The 20,287-nt window shown below is 31.9% G+C and overlaps 1 protein-coding gene across 1 annotated transcript in view; it reads left to right on the forward strand.

Moving 5' to 3' along the window:
* The window catches only part of LOC131843329 (ribosomal protein S6 kinase alpha-5-like), a 99,408-nt gene that overhangs the window by 14,945 nt on the left and 64,176 nt on the right, over positions 1-20,287 (forward strand). The window contains exons 3-4 of the mRNA XM_059191955.1: positions 16,470-16,603; positions 17,595-17,679. Of these exons, the coding sequence (XP_059047938.1) occupies positions 16,470-16,603; positions 17,595-17,679 (219 nt within the window). The remainder of the gene's footprint in view (positions 1-16,469; positions 16,604-17,594; positions 17,680-20,287) is intronic.

A 20,287-nucleotide genomic window follows, 5' to 3' on the forward strand; every position in this document is an offset into this window, starting at 1 on the left:
AGTTACAGAAAGTAATAATTGTTCAAGACGTTATATCGCACATGTAGTAGAATAATGGTTTAACTTAATTTCAATTTTATTAAATTAGATTTTAAAGTTAAATATTTGAGATTTTCCAATGTTTGTAATTTCTTTTAATCCAGTATTTTTTTAATGGATGATAATGGAGTGGTGCATCCGTCATCATGGCTTGGAATCAGTGGAGGATGATAGGTAGAGCATGTGGTCATTTACCCCATCGTTTCAAACACTAGGAATTTATTATGATGGTTTCCGCAATGGGGTCATCAGTTCATGTTACTAACAATCCCCTTTTCCCCCTATTAATACAGTATTGTATATTCTGCATTTTCATATATGGTAATGATACAACTGTATTGGATTGTGTGGATTAGTTAATTTTACTTGAGGTTTACATTTCTTACACCTATTTTAGGTTCAGCTGTTAATTTCTACATTAACCGTCCATTGCATGGCGTGTGCCAGAAATCAGCATTGAGTTGAGTAGTTTGTTTGAAATTGAGATTATAAAGAAAAATCTGTCCCCTAACATTCAGATTGGCCGTATGCTTGATTGAAACCATTGTGGTATAAAAAAAATTTGAGTGTAATTCAGATTTCAGATTTATTTATTTGTCATATAAATAGGTTACATTTAACTCTTCAGTTACAAAATTAAAAGTCAATAGTAAACATTAACATTAAGGTAAATTTAAATTTGACTTTCACATGTATTTATTAGTGTGATACAATGGATTAATTACAAAAAAATACTTTAACGTTCTTCTAAATTTCAAACTTGGTAAATCGGATATTTCTTTTGGCTATAATATAGCTTTCAAGTAAGTTTTTAAGTATGCAGTGAGACCATGCAATAAATGCAATGTATGGTCAATGGTCAAGCCACGCAATGGTGCCAGTGACCTCATAGAACATGTGCTCCCTCATTAGTTTTAATTTACATTGCTCTATAAGTGGCGCTTTTTTACTCTGCAGTTAGTACACGGGGAGTAAGTAATAGAGACGAAGAGTATAATGTTGGAATAGTTTTTTTTAATATTATCTGAAGTCGTTTAAATGAAGTAGAAGTGGGGTACAATGTTGCCATCTATTGTCAATATGCTATATTAGCTTCACTAGAGGCAGACTTTGTATAAATCCTCTAGCTCTTTCTAGCCTATTTCAATGCTAAAATATTACGATGTCGCGGCACCAGTGGAGGAAAATGAGCATGAGGTTAGGCCAGTTAGTCTATAGTGGCAAAGTTACCAGGAAATTATCACGCTAGTTACCAGGGGGAACCGCGTATAGATCAACGTGACATGGCACATTGCTAGAAATAGGGTTATTAATTCACATTACTAAGTGTCCCCTCTCCCCCATGCAGATTAGTTGCACGGTCTAACTAGTGTTGTATAACAGGTGGCTGCTTTAGTTAGTAATTTATTTACGTTCCCTTCATTGGATAGAGAAAGATTAATTGAATATCGACATAATTTGGTATTTTCCGTAACCTGGTTATTTTTAGCTACGTATTTATAGAGTTATCAAAGAATCAGTGTTTCCGAAAATACTTTATTGAAATTGAAATAGACTTGCAAATACCAGTTATAGTAATTTCTATAACTTCTAAACAACGTTAGCTTTAATAATAAAATGACTAGATCCACCTGATTTTGCACGAACGGTTATGAAGATTTTCTAGTACAGATTCTGTTCTTTTAGCTGCTTTTATATTTTTCTTCTCGTTATGTCTACTTTTTGACCTTATGAGAAATGCCTTATCAAAATCCATTATATGGTTTAGAACAGAGGTTCTCAACCAAGATGACCGCTGTCATTTTGGGAATCACTGGTTTAGAAGAAGTAAACAGAGAAACAGACGTAATAATAAAAATAATTTAATTATTTATTTGCTTGTACAATTTTGAATAATAAGTGTACATGACATTGGGTCTCTCAAATCAAATTGAATAGAAGGCGATATGCAGGCATATTGAGCTTGCATATAACTTAAAAAGGACAATATTTATTACAACGTTTTATCATTTTTCGCATTAAAAAGTGCCCTTATGTCCTGTCTCAGGGACTAGAATATCAGTTTACTAAATTTAATTTAAATCTGTTCAATAGTTTTGCCGTGAAAGTGAGACAGACAGACAGTTACTATTGCATTTATAATATTAATAAGGATGTGTTGTTCTGATGTATAGAATTGTGGGCGGGTAGCTAGCTATATATATGTCAATATATCATAAAACGATAACTTTGATTTACACAATTTAAAGATAAGAAGGTACAGTTCAGTGACGTTGGTTGCAGGCGCATGTAACATAACTGCAGTAATTGTAAAAAGTGCGGAAGTTATAGCGGTTTTAAGTGCAGTCGACTACAGATAGGGTTGTCAGCTCTCTTATTATCACTCGGATATTAATTTGGGTTTACATAAAAATAATTGAAATGGCATCAAGTGATTAAGTGATACCACTCATGCATTGCCATTTCGGAGAACTAAGATGTCATGTGCACAAAAAAATGTCATGTGCACTATGTGGTTGTATAGTTGGATAAACCACTCAAGCATAAACGTAATATCTCCTTTGGAAAGTCTACCGTCTATGTATCTATGTGGGTCGCAGTGCTACAGTTCCAAGCATTTGACAATAGCCCAAACAACCCAATAAAAAAAAAACAACGCAAACTTCTACCATGTAATTTTATGCCACTGATCATGAAAGCAAATTTGTGTATATTCTAATTGACTAATAAAGTGACAAATACGTAGTAATTGCAGATAAACACTGTGCGCTTAATTAAGTGCATTAATTAACAAAAATACTTTGTGAAATATACCTTAATGGTTAAACCTTAAAGTACATTTTTCAAATTCGTTTTTCTATACTAATATTATGAAAGTTAAAGTTTTTGAGTTTTGTATGCTCGGAATAATTTTCGGTAATACGGACCCGATTTTGTTTACGTTTACGGACCGAATATCTTATTGTTAGAGAGCCCATTTGTCGAGGAAGGCTGTAGTGTGTATAACATTACGCTACGACCAATAGAACCGGAGCTGCATTGAAAAAATGTTGGTATGGAGAAAGTGTGACACTGACGAAGTTGTTTATATAATTTAGATACCTTTTAGATTATTAGATATTAAAGTAAAGTAAAGTAAATATTAAAGTATAAATAATTATTTAGACTTTAATGATTTAACTGTAAGGTCTATTTTTCCAAATTGTTTTACACAAAACATACCTGTTGTTTTGTATGTGCGACGTTAGAATTGCATTAACGAGCGTGTGACCTGTTGATTCTCAAACGCGTGCAATATTAGGATGCCACGACATAAGTCTATCGTACGTCGTAGTTACTCGCATAGTACGATACATACATAAATCTGTGACGTGAACAGTTACGTAGTATATGTGTAATGTTACGCAAAACTTGCCATTCAATGAATCCGCATCGATAAAAGTATTATCTGTGAAATTAATACAGTTAAGGCAATATTCATATTTGTATACGTCATTCCTTGTTTATCAGACTCTATTTGCGTTCGTAAATCTTATGCGTCATAGCTGGGTTATGTTATTACGAAGTTATATAATATTGTTAGTTTCACTTAATGTACTGGTGTTTTAATGTTTGAATATGGAATGGTGCTATATCTTTTTTATCGTGTGGTAAATGTTTAAAGGATCGCCCCAAAAACCCAAAATCCCAGACACCCTTTCGCCACAGGAGTGACGAGGGGGAGTGTGATATTACACACATCTGTATAGATGATACAATAAGGAAAGAAATAAGAACGAAACTCTATTATATTAATTTAGTTTCAGTTTCATAGTTCAGATTTTAGTTCAGTTCAGTATTTCATGATAAACAGGACTGATCAGATGTATTTATACGTCTGATCAGTCTGAATATTATTACTGTGATATATAAGTATTAAAAACAATATTTAATTTGATATATGCCAGGAAAAAAAAACTTGTTACTAAATACAATTAAATTGGGAACATCGTTATTTGTCGGTTGAACTACGAGTTTTTCTTATTTGTTTTTATTCTTAATGTACAGGAGCATGTATACAATAGGCGAGTTTATTATCATTTGGCATTCTCTACCATTAACCCTAGGTAGAAATAGAAAGCATTAAATAGAAGGGCAGTCATAGCGAAAAATTGTCAATCTTTACTAAAATATTAGTTTATAATAATAAATACGAAAATAACTCTATCTATAGCTCTGTCACGCCAAAACTATGAAATTTGGTACACAGATAGTCTAAACTCTGAGTCTAGCCCTTTTTTGTATTAAAAGTAGCCTGTGTAAAGGATACAGGCTACTCTTAATACAAAAAAGGGCTGAAAGGAAAGATAAAAGGTTGTATGTAAATATCGTCATATTTAAATCTAGTAGCTGTTGATTAAATATAAATAAACATGACAAAGTTTGTAAAAATCTTACCCTTAAGGGAGATATAATAAAGGGGGATAAAAGTTTGTATAGAAATTGCTGGAAGGATGAAACCGTTTTGTTTGGTTTTTCTGGGTTGGATTTTTTTTTCTTTATTTTATCAAGGTTATTATTCCACGCGAACACAGCTAATATTATATAAATATCAAAACAATATCTAAATTTTGATAGATGTGTGATGTGCAGTCTCCTTAACTTAACAGGGATTCCCGCAATTCTCTACTTGCATCAACATTGTTACAATCTGCGAATGATATCACAATATGTGGTACGAAATTGATAAGTTGTATACTATATCACTGTACGTTATTGATAATGCTACCAGTGTTAACTGTAATAATATTTATGTTTTTAATTCAAGCGAAACCTGTTTGTTAAAAAAACATAATATTTAATCTTCTGTATTTGTACAGTAATTTATTTGTAAATTAAGAATTGTAATTTGTATGCCTCCTGAATATGAGGCGAACATTTTAACACGTGTAAGATCTATACTATAAATGTTCATGCAAATCAATTATCTATCTATCTATAAGCATCTTTATAAATAAATATATCTTCAGTAAGATAAGGTAGTCAGAAGCATTGTCAACTGACGACGTCGTGGTGAACGCAATACTTCATACAAAAATGTAACTGTATATTTGATATCAGTATGGTCGAGCGTAAGAGAGCCTACTGCCCTCTCTTTGGTTAGTTTAGTAATCATATAACTCAATATTATCCTGAATAATATTAAAAAAGAGAACTTAATATAACTATGCTAACAAAATAGTATTTTTTTACATATTAATATAATATATAGGCTATATATATCTGGAATAATGTTATTGTAATTTCTAGCAGTGATAGAATTTCTCAAATAGGTACAGTGGTTCCGGAAACTTTCCTCATAACAAAATCAGCTTTAACTCTTTATCATTAGTATTGATTTTATATTATCAATCTTTTGAATTTTTATTAAAAAAAGTAAACCATTTTTATATCTCGTTCTATTATTAAAGGATAGAATGTTTTGTTTTGAGATATCAGGAATCTGGATGTATTTCGGATATTTTTTTCGATATATTTTTTTTTATTCTTATCTCTGCCATTTTCAGCGTTTATTTTTGTTGAAACGTTGAAATTTACCTAGAAGTATCGAGTTTCGAGCGTCGAATAAGATTATCTTATCGCTGAACAGCTATATTTGTTAGCAGAATATTATTGTTACTTATATTATTTTTACCCAACAGCCGTTTTCATTAAATAAGTAATATATTACTTTGTTTTGATAGATTATCATCCTGGAGTTTTCGTTAAATTCCTGTTAATTGTAGGACTCATCTGTGATACTATGACAGTATAAAATAATAAAGATCGTGATACGAAAGACTTATAAAAATACTAATAATTTTTGACATTAATAAATTACTATAAGTACTACAGTTAGATATAAAAGTATGTACAGAAATGCGTTTGTATGACGCAGTATGACAGGGTGCCGAGTATGACGAAGACACTAGTCATAAGATACGAAATAAAAACCGTTGAGCTGTAGTTTTCTATTTTTTTTTTAACTTTAATGCTAGCTATCAAGCTTGTTTGTAATATCTGAAAATGCCCAGTGAATTTTAAGATATGTTTTATTAAGCATAAAACTATAATTAAATTTAGCATTTATTAAATATTAGATGCATTATGCCTAATAATAGTAATATCTGTATAATTTTTAAGTACTCATTATATATAGTAGATCTCTTAGTTTTACAAATAAAATAGTAATGTAAAAAAATACTTCATTGAGTATGTACATATGTTATAGTTTCATATTATACGTACATATATAACATACAGAATTTATAATTAATTAATTACCCATCCACCATTTAATTAAAATTAGTAACTAAAAACAAAATAATACTTGAAGAATCTGTTAGACACCACTGCTGGTTGCTACCAGGGCAGCATAACATAGAAGGCGCTCCCAGGACGTCGTCCGTCGCGTCAGGTCGTCGACCCCCAAAACTGGCGCGTAGCGGTGCTCGGTCGTTACCCGACCGTCGTCCTTACACTGCTTGTGACCTTATGCCCACCTGGTACTTTGAACTGATTTTTCTTTCATTTCTCTGTGAACAAATAATTATTAATTTTACTTATCTACTAAAGCTTGTGATAAACATAATAATAAACAATTAATATGATTACAGTGGAATGGTCTCTCTACAAATAAAAGATAATTAATTTCTCCTCTTGTCTTGTATATGTATAATTTAGATACCTACGTAATTTTAATAAACATTTTTTTATGCATTTCTTAGTCTAAAAGAGATGTTTCCAGATCAGCATGGCCGTGAGCTTATTCAATACTGTTAATTTAAAGAATATAGTGTTAACTCCGATATAGGCCGTATGATCTGGAGACTCTTTTATGTAGAGCAGAATATAATAGTATTAATTGTACAAGTACAATCAAAAGAATCAATTTGTTAAAATTATCTTAAATATATTCAAATTCAAGCAGTCTTTGTTGGAAACGTTGCCAAATGTTAGTAGGACTCCAACTAAAAATAATGATAATTAATGTGTTGATAAGATAGCGTATGCATATTATGCTTTGCAGTTTTGTGTCAACCTCCACCGAAATTGTACTTAAATATAATGAATCATTCTTAAACGGTTATTTAACCGAGTTAAAATAATATTTAAATTGGAACATGCTTTCAACCGACGTCAAAAACGATAGCTGTGCAAAGAATCAAACCCTCGACTACCGGAAGTAAAGTGTACTAAAGCGCTAGACCGCCGAGGCCGTCAAAATATTAGTAGATAATCATGGTGTATACATTTATAGGAATATTAACCCCATGTCAGAGAAATATGAGAATGTCTGCCGACATCCATAGTTTTTTTTTACATGTTATGAAAGGGGCGTAATGCGTTGACATAGGCCACCCATGTGGTAGATAAGGGTACATTCATAGCACTCGGTGTGGTTTATAAATACCATAGTTTACATTTCTTTTAGATGATGATAATGGAATGGTACACCCGCCTGCGTTAACGGTTTATACTGGCCGGGCACCAGGGGAGCATGAGGTCAGTTCAGCTAGCCCATCGTGGCAAGCTCACCAGGAATTTATCACAATGGTTTCCAGAGAGAACCGCGTGGAGGTCAAACTGACATGGTACATTGCCAGTAATGGGTTCATTAGTCTACATTACTAGTGATCCCTTTCATTGGGGCAAACTGTTCAACTACAATTTTATAAATGTGTATTTCTTCCCAGATAGATTGATTTTGAGCATTAGAAAGTCAAAAGCCTAAATAAAGTATTCCTATAGGACGGACACCCACTGGCACTTATTTGGATTAGTTAAAAGTAGATTAAATATTTTTTCGGAATCATTCCATTCCAATAAAAGAAATATTAATTTAAACAATATTTATTTAATTAAATTCTTTATTGAATGAATGAATGAAAAGTACTTTATTGTTCCTCAAAATTATTTGTATTTAGTTTTGCGGTTATTAACATCACTACTCAGAATATGTCCTCATTCCGTATTGAATAGTTGAATCCAATGTAGCAGAGGGAAAACCAATCATCGCCTCTCGGGTTACTTTGATTTACAAACAATATTTCCATCAACGGGTAGTTAGTCGATAACTTTAACTTTACGTAATTATCTGACACTTTAAACTGGAATACTATTGAAAAAGTAACTTGCTTGGTGTCTGAAATAGTTGAGACAGAAGTACCTATGCAAACGACTTTGTATAAATTCTATAATCAAATCAAATAAAAAATTACTAAATAATGTTAGACATTTTAGTCGCTTATGAACGTCAAGTTTTTTGTATTAATATTTTTTTCCTACCGTCCAGTTCAGTATACAGATTCATATGAGAAGAACTGGCAAGAAACTCGACTGAATTTTAATTTAAATGCCAGTTTATTTACATTGTTATTTACGTGATTTACATTTAATGTTTAGACATGAAGATAAGTATCTAAAACATTAAATGTAAGTCCTGTGCATGAACCACTATTACCATACATATATCTGTCCTTTAACCAATCCTTTAGTATACATATCCAATGAGAAATTAAACACAGAAGAGAAACAAATATAAGTTTAAAAAAACGAATCGATTAGTGAATTCGACATTGGTAATCAGTTGGTATCGTATAGTTAGTCGGAAATGTAAGTTAAAAGTTTTGAACTGGCGACCGTTGGGATTATACATTGGGCTATTGAACCAGGTTTGCATTAAAAAATATGCTAAAATTCGCTTTCGCACGCCATAATACAGTTCTCCGTCTACCATATCGACACATCCTGTTGCGTGTTTGAGTGGTGAGGCGCACGCAACGCCACCTGTCAGCGACAGGATGACCGTCGTCTTATGGTGAACTAGTTACAAACCTGTGCCTGCGGTGTCGCTTGCAAACTGTTCATAGCTACATTGATCTGGTTGCCTTTTTCTTCGTCTCAAAGCTTACTCTCTTGATTTGTTACCGATATCTTGGTTATAATTTTGTTAAAGTGTTTTTTGAGGTAAAATTTCATTGTAATATTAATAATGATCTGCCCGCCTCGACTGTATTTTTTTTATACAAAACATGTGAAAGTGTTTTTAAAAAGTTCAGAACTGTTATTTTTTTGTAATTATTATACGCAGAATTATTTTGCGGATGTCAATTTCTTTATTCAATGGATATATATTATTTTATAAATCCTTTTACATTAATACAGATAAAAACCAAATATTTCTAATAAGTTTATATATTTTACTGAATATTGTGTTATTTTGCGGTCCATTTCTCTATTCAATAGATTTAATCATTATAAATATAATTTTATGAATTTAAAAATATATTTTACAGATAAAAAAGTAATATTTTGTCTTAACTATAATGTTAGTTTAGATACAAAATACCGTCATTTTGAAAATCTCTTTTTCGCAGTCGGTAGCAAATGATCGGTACTCGGTATCTCACAAGGTAAGGGGAGCAAAACCCGGAGGTCACATTGTGTTGGAGTGGCCAGGTGGTTAGTTTTTTGTACCCCACCGGGCAGATGTTCTACCAAGGGACGTTTACCTCGCACTTACACACGCGGTATATGGTGTTTGTAAATGTAAAACGAATCAAGTGGCACGTTTCTGTTCTTGTGTATATTCTTGACGGCCTCGGTGGAGCAGCGGATTAGCTTAGCCGATGGTCGCGGGTTCAATTCCTCGCACTGCACAGATATTTGTATTCATGAGTATGACTGTTTGTTTCTATGTTTATTTGGTATGGATTTACGAAAAAAATATCTATGTATTTGTATCAGTTACCCATAACACAAGTTTTAGCTATCTGAACTTGGATCTAGATGGCGATGTGTGAATTGTCCTGAGATTATTCTTATTATACAGGCGACAGTTACCATTTAACAACAACAGCTTGTTTGCTATTACAATAATTTAAACTCGGTTTAGAAATGTACATTTTTCAGATTTTAATATTCTATTCTATTTTTGATTACGCGATATAGTTCTCTATTTTATTATACAAGAAGAATGTATTGCCTGAATAGAGAAAGGAAATCAATTGGGATGGTCTATCGGTTTCAGAATAGTACAGTTTCTAATTTTTATTGTTTTGTTTTCTTTTTACTTTACTAATCTTTCTTGTTTTGCCTGGCCTTAGACCCATTTATTTGGGGTCCTTCTGGCCAATCTTCGGCATCATTACGGTCTGTCCTAAGGTGTCTGGTGTGTAACACGGTATTACACGGTTTATGAGTACTAAAACCAAGGTTTTATCAAATTTATTTCAAGTTTAGCTTTTTTTCTCATAATTCTATATAAGGTTTAATACAGTCATATTTTTTGGTAAAAACAAGTTGATTTTAGTATTGAAGAAATTAGTAGAAAACCAACAAGAGAATTGAATATATATTTAAAAAAATACTGTTTAATATTCGTGTAAGAATTGGCATAGTAACTTCTCCTATCTCTTTAAAAGTTGATAAGGTTTGTATTAATATTAATAAAGTTGTCAAACATGTTATTTCGAAGGGAAAGAAATGCACAGATATGCTATGTGACATAACCTTTACAAACCATTCAATTTGGTGACAGGTCATAGACCTTTGATAACGCCCGTGTCTACATTACTGTACATGTTTGTTGAGTATTTATATTAAACAATTATACAAATTAAACAAATTTGTATGCAGTTATGTGTTTATTTGGTGCAAAATGTGTTTCATGTCTGTGATGTTTACCAGTCGTTGAATATATGTATATTGAATATTTAATTATATTTAGCACCATATATCTGCGTGGTGAGGGAGTACGAATGTGTGTCACCTATTCTTGACTTAAATAAGTGGTAACATAATAAATGGTATAAATAATCATCGATTATTTGGCTGTTTATATTATAAAAACTTAAAAATGTAAAACTGAGCACCTTTTATTTAAAAGAACAAATCGCAAGTTTCTTGTTGCTCTCAGCCTGTAATTTTACTACCATATTTTGCCCCACAAATTCGAAATACAACTTTTTACTTAATATAAACTTCGTAGTATAAATGGGATAGCTGGGCATGGTACTGAAGACTGCCCGATATCTCAGAAACACAAGTATATATCTAAGGACTAAAGTACTCGGTCTTCAATACCACTCCTTGGGGATCATGAATCTCCCTAATTTTATATTATTCGACTTAGAATCTGTCTCATTTACCTCGATGTTGTTTATTTCATATTTTAAATAGAAATCGATATTAATATTCATTGCATCATTATAGCTCAGTTTTGGCAAATATATTGCGTGACATGCATAATGAAATTCAGAGTCTTTGAGAAGGAGAATAATAATGGAATGGTGCTGCCCCCTGCGCTTACGAGGCATTATTGGTGGATAAGATGTGCACCAGGTCAGGTCAGTTAGCCTATCGTGACTAATTCACCTGGAATTTATCACGGTGGTTTCCAGGGGATCCACGTGAAAGTCACGCCTGACTGTTAGACCGGATTCAAGAATGCACATTACAAACAATCCCATTCCCATCCTTAAGAAAATTGTGTTCACAAAAATCATCCCAAAATATCACTTGGTTTTCCAAAAGTTCGATGGCCGTCCTAGAGTAAGGACGTTCAGATGTTACGCGTGGCTATGAAATTCAGTTTTCAATACTACACGATCGACGGTCGTTGAACTTCGGTTTCGTGACGCAGAACTCTGATAATGTACAAACTTGATATTTAATATTTGCATTATTGTCGTGTCGATTGATTGATGTTCCTCTAAAGTAATGATTTAAACAGGAAATGTATGATTTATTGCTTGTAGGATCTTAAAAATGTTTACTGTTCATCTACCTCGATGATGATTTGGTACAATGTTGGTCTCTCTCACCTGTTTCATGTGCTAAACAGTTTGTTTTTTGAGATATGTTTCGGTTGAAGGAAGAGATTAGATAGGAAAAATGTTAGGTACGAAGAAAAGATTTATGAGAATAAAGTCCATATTACATTTATAGGCGACAGAGCTACAATCAGATGGGCTTCAGCTTGTTTGCTATTACATTTACACAAAATATTCAGTACATCACGAAGTCATTGTTATCTTTTTAGTAGAAAACTTCGATTTTGTAATCAACACATAGCTGCAAATTATCCAGTTTTGTCTTTGACGTTATTTATAGCTCGAGGCTGCGGGCGGTTTATTTTAGGGCTGTATTTAATTTACGTCATGAACGCATGTCTGTCACGATCAATATTTAATTTCATTGTACATTTCATGAAGTTTCACACAGTCATAATTTCAATTCTCTAGTTTGAAAGCGATGACAGTGGACAAAGCGAACAGATTGGTGTGTTAATGCTATATAGGACAGGGCAAGCTCAGTAAAATCAGTACAGCAATTGAGAATAACATTAATAGGTGATGATTAATAACATCAGAAAAGAGTAGAATCATGATTACAGAATAAACATTATTCAGTCACTGGCAATTACTACTGTTACTTAGCAACACAAAAGAAGAGAGGTCTGGGTAGCCTGTACGGTAATAGTCTGTGGGAAGAGTAATGACAATCATAATTTATTTATATGCTTTTGTAATAAAATATGAGTAGAATGTTAAGGCAGTTCAGACAATATATGACTTTAAATTAATTGAAATGTTAATATTTACAACTTGTCGTATTTCCAAACTCCTCATAGCTGAAGTTAGCTTATTGAACCTGTAGGACTGACGAGGTCCGTCTAAAAGCGTCATAATCTCCCTTCCTATCGGGTACTGATGATGATGATAAATATTACATATAGATGTTCAACTTAATAATACTAATAGAGTGAATACAATTGTATGTTTTGTAAATAATATAAAATTTAATTGATACTTAATGTAGTTTTCAAAATTAGCTCTAGTAATTATATATGTAGAGATGGTTGATTTTGGTTAACTTAATTGGTGGTAATAGCAAATTAATTGTCAGTATTTAATTGATTTTTTTTAATAAATGGATTTATCACTTACTATACTAATGTAATTATGGAAGTTCTTTGTATTCAATATTATACTTATACGAGTATGTGAAAAAATGTTTATTTTTTGTTTAAGCACCTTTTCTTTTTCTACTAGCTACTAGTTAAAGTAGTCACATGTTTTTGCAACATTTCTGTTACATTTTCGTTGTTCCGTTTATTATATTCGTTATAGCATGATGTTATATAGCATTCCTCGATAAATGGCCTATCCACTGATTAAATAATTTTCAAAATCAGTTCAGTAATACCGGTATTTACCGATCATTCCAACTCGCGAACTTTACGTATTTCTAATATTAGTATAGCAAAACGTGATTTAAAATTTATAATCAAAATTTACTTGTTCAATTGGAGTAACTTTTATTGTTAAGTTATAAGACTTATAAGTGCAATCGTATAGTTACGAGGTCTTATTTTTTTTTATAATTCTTAACAATAATAATTGTGTCGTATTTAACAATAATTGAATTACAATATTATTAACTAATCTATAATCTAAATAATATTTAAATACAAAAATACTTACATTTTCAAATTATTCATAGATCACAATCAGAGCTCTGTAAGCTTAAGTGAAACTTAGACATTTATATTTTTTATGTTAAAGTCTTCGGTAATAGAAAATATCAAATTTGAAATATCATTGATACAATGTCAAGTAAGTCAAAACACGAATTACGGTAACCAAATTACATTAATTACGCGGGTCTTTTGTTAACAATGTAATAACCTGCGTGACACTTGGCCCTTGCTTTGCCGGTGAAAACCAGTTCGGAGCGGATGTATCCGGTTACGGTGTCACATTGCAGCTGCTTCTCTGGCGGGCTCGGTTTTCTAATTTACATCTTAGCGCCGCTATTTAGAATATCTATTAGCAAAAGCTATATTAGACGAGTTAAAAAAAATCTACACTTAATAGTTCACTTTTTTTACGGTATTTAAAAAATATAATTATAACAGCTAATGTTGTCCTGCGGTGCTGTCCGTTTGGAATAATGTAACTTGCTATTGGAGAAAGAAGTTTTTAAATTTATCGATGCTTATCAATTCAAAGAAACATCCAATGAATCTAATATTTCATCGATGCTATATTTATTTTACATACTTGCTGTTTTTTAAATTTAAAGTGCAACGATTTTATACTATTATATTTTTACTTTATAATATTATATACTAAACATATGTTGTTATTTCTTTTACATTAAAACAATAAATATTTATTAGTATGGATAAGCGAATATTAATACTGTATATAGAATTGTGTTTAAAGGTTATTAATATAAATGTGTAAGCATATTATATTTAAATGGATATTTTAATACATAATGGAAACCTTTAGTGTGGTTCTTCTAATGCATGTCATATTTATTCTCTGTGTGGAGCATTCCGTCAATTTGCTATAGAAAAGTTATGTTCAAATGTAATCTATGATTTCTAAGTGCTTTTACACCTTCAAGATCATTGTTTAGTTAAAAATGTATTGTACATTGTTAGAAACTACCTGCACTTCCCATAACAACATTGTTCAAGCGGAAATTGTGCCTTTTTTGAACACAAACAATATGACGAATTTCATTCATTGCAAAAAGTCGGCCACTTTGTAGTTTAACCATCGAATTCTGGCACGGCAGCTGGTGGTGTTTTACAGAAAGTTGTAAACAAAAGATTATATTGTATGATCTATGTGGGCATGGTTATAGAATATTAAAGATTCTTAGGAACATGAATTATTTAAAACTTGTAACAATTACCATATGTCTGACTTAATTCTTCTATGCTATAATTCCTGTTACTTCGACTACAATTAGTACTCCAAGTTAATTTATCATTTTTATATTGAGTTTTATATCGAATATCGTTACTAACATTTTGTTTTTATTCATTATGATTCTATAGTGTTTATGTGTAGTTGCAATAAAGTATAATATAAAAACAGTTAATTACTGTCCCGGATAGCAGTCGGAATATAATTACGATTGCCTTAGAGACGCAACACCTGATGGTCACTTTTTTCTGGTTAGTTGAGAAGAATAATGATGAAGAAAAATGCACCAGGTCATCATTCATCATTCATGCTGATGAATGATGACCTGGTGCATTTTTTATATGTTCCTATTATTCTTTTTAATCATTACTATATATCCTTTTTGATATTATTTAAAGTATCAAAAAGGATTTATAAAACTTTACTAAAAGATAGACGTATGCATTACTTGTAATGATACTTAAAGCAGTGCCCGCGGTTCCACCGATTCAGTTTCGCCAACATCGGAAGCCGTTATATATACATATATACACTATTCTCTTACTATAGGAATGGTGTTCGCTTATAGAGTACTTCTATATGATGTGAATAGTTTTTCTCGTATAACCAATAATTGTGGAAAACAGGTCTGTGATTATAAAAAGAAATCGATTCAGGTATCATTCCGAAGTATAATATAAAAGTGACATTACCACGCTCCAGTTGGCGTGTTATATCACTCGTCCCACGACCTTCCACTTGCTGTCGTGATGTTATTGAATAAAAACCATTATTTATAACGTTGCATGTCTACAACGACGGTCTAGATGCATTTCCTTAAATGTCGCTTTCGTAAAACACGTTCTTTATGAGACCAGTCGAATTGTACCACAAAATAAGAACTTTCTCAATTCGACAGTGATTCTATTAAAAAAAAAAGGATTCTGTTTTGTAAATCGAAAGGAAGTAAGAAAAAAAGTAATAATTATAATAAATCGGCTATTAATGATTATGATTATTTTTAATTAAAATTGTTATTATCCGTCATGGGTGCGTCTTATTGTTTAGAGCTTAATATTATTAAAATATATATATATATAATCAAAAATTAACTTACTATTTTTAATTGATATAATATAATAACTGTATTATTTTTAATTGATGTTTATTTTATTGTTTATTTATTTCAAATTAAATTAAAATAAAAATCAATGAAAAAATCATCTACTAAACAAACATATTATTATTGTAATTATTTATGTGTAAGAAACGTGAAAATTTAAAGTAAATGTTGCCGCTACTGTCTAATGGTTCTCCACTCACCTTGAAGAAGAAGGCGAGTGGTGGTTGATACCATCTGACAATGTAGCATTGTGCTCAACCACTAGATAATTGAGTGATACTGTGAACTTTTACACCCTCTTTAAAATATTTTTTTATATAAAAGTAGGCTATAATTTATCTTATAAAATATCTTTGTAATCTACACTACATTATGTTATATATATATCCGTCCTAAAAAACCTATCTAAGCTAATAATATCTATCTACTTATCTTTATATTAAATAGTCGTGAAATAAGAATAAACAGAGAGGTAGACAAACTTTTCCATTTATAACTGTGGATATGTATGAAATTAAACCATAGATTATGTTCCTAACAAAGTTGTATGCGTTATTTTAAACGTTTTCTCTTTGTTTCAGCATACGGCAAGGTGTTTCTAGTAAGAAAACGATGCGGCATAGACGAAGGCAAATTGTACGCGATGAAAGTATTAAAAAAGGCATCAATAGTACAGAAATTAAAGACAGCTGAACACACAAGGACAGAAAGACAGGTAAGAAATATATTATTATTGTTACCTAATAGATATATAAGAACTTATATCTTCCACTGTGAATTATGTTAAACAGTAATTAATAAAACAAATTTAGTATTGGATTGCATAAAACGTTTTTAAGGTCTTCATAGTAAACATGCTGATGGCGTAACGCAACAGTAGCCTATATACATAAACAGTACTACGGACATCACATAAATGGGGGTTTTCAAGAAGGGTATATTAAGGTTTCTTAAGCGTCGGCAACGCGCACGTGATACCCCTGATGTCTCAGGCGTCCATAGGCGACGGTAATTTGCTGTAGACTTGTTTGCCAGCATCGTAGTATAAAAAATAAGAAATAATATCGTCAGCTATCAAATAAATATATAATAAGTATTTTTTTTAATATTATCTGTACCAGGTTGCATTATAGTCTATATCAATTAGATAGGAATGCTTAAGCTGACGTAATATTAATTTGACATTGTGGCAGAAAAATCCACATTGTGGAAGCTCTATCCAGCAGTGTTTCCGAACTGATACTACATTGAAACCTTCAGAACATTATTTTTATTATGACTATTATATTAATATTATGTCGACTGGAAGAAATCCCTCATTTGGGATAAGTTCGCTATGTACAATTGTACAACTTATTTCTTAAAATAGTGGTAGCTTGTTATTTTAAATGTACATATTTACTATTCAATAAAGTGTTACATAAAAACATAATCTACATTTTATTAAAAGATATTTTAAAATGGAAATAAAAGTAAATTAGAAATTGCTATTTATTTGTTAAAATAATGATTTATAGATGTAAAATCGTGACATATGTGACTTATGTGACGTTACACTAAACCCCTATGTTTTATAAATGTGATGAACTGTGACAAAAATTAGGAGACATCAAAAAATAAATTTATGGATGGCCCCTTATACTTAGCATTTACACACTAGTTTTTTTTAAATACGCACTAGTTACGACAAGGGACTTTGTCGACAGGTCTTGGAGGCTGTGAGGGCATGTCCGTTTCTGGTCACTCTTCACTATGCCTTCCAGACTGACGCAAAACTACACCTTATTCTAGGTAAGTGTAATTTAAATTTCATTGTAATAACTAACTTTGTGATCGAAACCTTATGGATAATTACCTCAAGGTTTAAAATATTTTTTGTGTTGTATGGTAATAATAACATTATGTTTTGAAATCGAGAACTATAAGTTTTTTTTTATGGATGATAATGGAATGACGCATTCGTCTGCGCTGACGGTTTACGTTGGGAGGGACACCAGTGAAGGATGATAAGATGAGCATGAGATCAGGTAAGTTAGCCCATAGCTCTAAGAATTTGTAAAGATCTTTTACAGGGGGATCCACGTGGAGATCAAACCTGACATGGTACATTGCTAAGAATGGGGTCAACAGTACAGATTACTAAAAATCCACTTCCTCCGGGGGGAGGTTATCAGTAATGGCTACTAGCCCTATTGCTATGTACCATATCAGGTTGTCCTTACATAGACTATGTCATAGTACCCTCTAGCAACCGGGGGAAAGGGGATTGTTAGAAATGTGGACTGATACTCTTATTGCTAGCGATGTACCATGTCAGGTGACCTCCACGCGGTTTCCCTTGGAAACCAATGTGATAAATTCTTGGTGAATTTGTCACGATGGGCTAACTGACCTGACCTCATGCTCATCTTATCGCTGTCCACTGGTGCCCGGCCAGCGTAAACCGTTAGCGCAGGCGGGTGCACCATTCCATTATCATCCACAAAAAAAAAACCCTCTAGCAACCATCGTGGTTAATTCTTAGTGAATTCTCCATTCTCCATGGTGGTTTGATTGCTCGATTTCATGCTCATCCTATCATTCTCTACTGGTAACCCGCAAGCGTACAACATTAGCATAAATGTGTATCTGATTTCATTATCATTCATTAAAAAAAATATTTACTTATCTATTACCACAATGACTAAGGCCTAGCCAATTAGTAAAAGAATCTATCGATAACGCCACCGCACGCGTCAGATAGAACGAGACGGCGACATCAGTCCTTCTCATGCGTGCCTAGGTAGCGAATGCTTTGTTATTGATGGGCTTGTTTACCACTTGTAGGATCATAGGCAGGTTATAGATAAATAAATTTAGTTATTGTTAAAATATGACAAAAGGTTAAAAATCATCTGTTTTAAATCATTGAATACCTGTTTGTTTTTTTTTTTACTTTTTAATAATTCACTGTTTTGTGATGAATTATAAGTAGACTTTCTTATTCTGTCAGTTTTTAGTCATAGAAGAATCTCATCGAATTTTCAAAACAGAAAATACTCTCATTGAAAAACTAAGTAGATTTTGTACGAAGTCATGTCCGCGCGGGCTTTAGCTACCTCTATCTTCCAGCTGCCACAGCTAGCTTAGAAAAATATGTTTCGGTTGAAGACCTAGATTAGACAGTGAACTTACAACGATGGCGTGAATGGCAACGCATGATAACGTGATGACCGTGGAACTGTTCGTATATAGATCACCATCAGGCGGGACAGTTTGTTTCCCATTTAAAAAAATTGAACATCATATAAAAAAAATAAGTTAGCACAACTTATAAACTTTTTGCTATATTCAATCTTTTATTGTTATTCATGCAGAGTCAATTTTGTTCAATAATTTAATATGTATATTAAATTCTCGTGTCACGATGTTAGTTACCATACTCCTCCGAAATGGCTTGACCGATTTTTATGAAATTTTATAGAATACTATTAAAAAATGGAATATTATTTTTATATATAAAAATAAATAGTTTTTCTATAAAACTAATTTATATTATAGTTGAATAGTATATGAATATACATTATATGTGTACTGTGTACCAATTATGTACAATAAATATTCTCACAAGTTCATTGCTACGCCCAACGGTTTAAAACTACCCCAAAAAGCTAACCCTTCGAGTTCGTCCGTCGACCCAGTACGTCGGGACCCGGGGACCTTCCAGCCTACCCGTTGGAGGTTACGTCACAGTTTGAGGACCCCAAGTTCTTTGACATTGAGCCGGGCATGAACCTGCGAGTCACATTGGGATGAACCTACTTTTTGTATTGGGTCAACGTTAGATTCCTGTTCGAGTCAAGCGTGCTCGAGGATATTAATGTGATTCTTAACTTATTAAAAACAGAGTTTAAAATAAAGTAAATTTTTACACAATAATCTTAAAATAAAATGGGGTCTATACATAGCAACAATTTGTTATTTAAAAATTGTTCTAAAAATAACGATTGAAAGGTTTATTGTAAAATATGTTTCGGAAAAATTGAAATTACAAAATAAAAATAACGATTGACTTAGTTCCTATGGTTTATTCCTTTTACAAACATTTATATTTTATGATTATTTGTATAGGTCTGGGTATTTTGTGTGTATGTTATGTATGTATTTAAAAAACAGATCTTATCGGGTTGTCAGTATCTATAACATAAGCTCTATTAAAGCTGGCGCTGTGTGAATTTATATTATTAACATATAACTAAGTCCACTAGAAATTACAAGGATTACAATCTTCAAATGATTGTGGTGCTGTTCATGTATTTAAAGAGACTGTTATATTATTATGCAATTTTTTCAGAAAAATCAAGTCTAATTTCACGACAAATTTTCCTACAAATCTTGCGATTTTTTTCATAAAATATTA

This window comes from Achroia grisella, unplaced genomic scaffold (assembly GCF_030625045.1).
Source record: "Achroia grisella isolate CSIRO2021 unplaced genomic scaffold, CSIRO_AGI_Agris_v1 utg295, whole genome shotgun sequence".
Classification (NCBI taxonomy): domain Eukaryota; kingdom Metazoa; phylum Arthropoda; class Insecta; order Lepidoptera; family Pyralidae; genus Achroia; species Achroia grisella.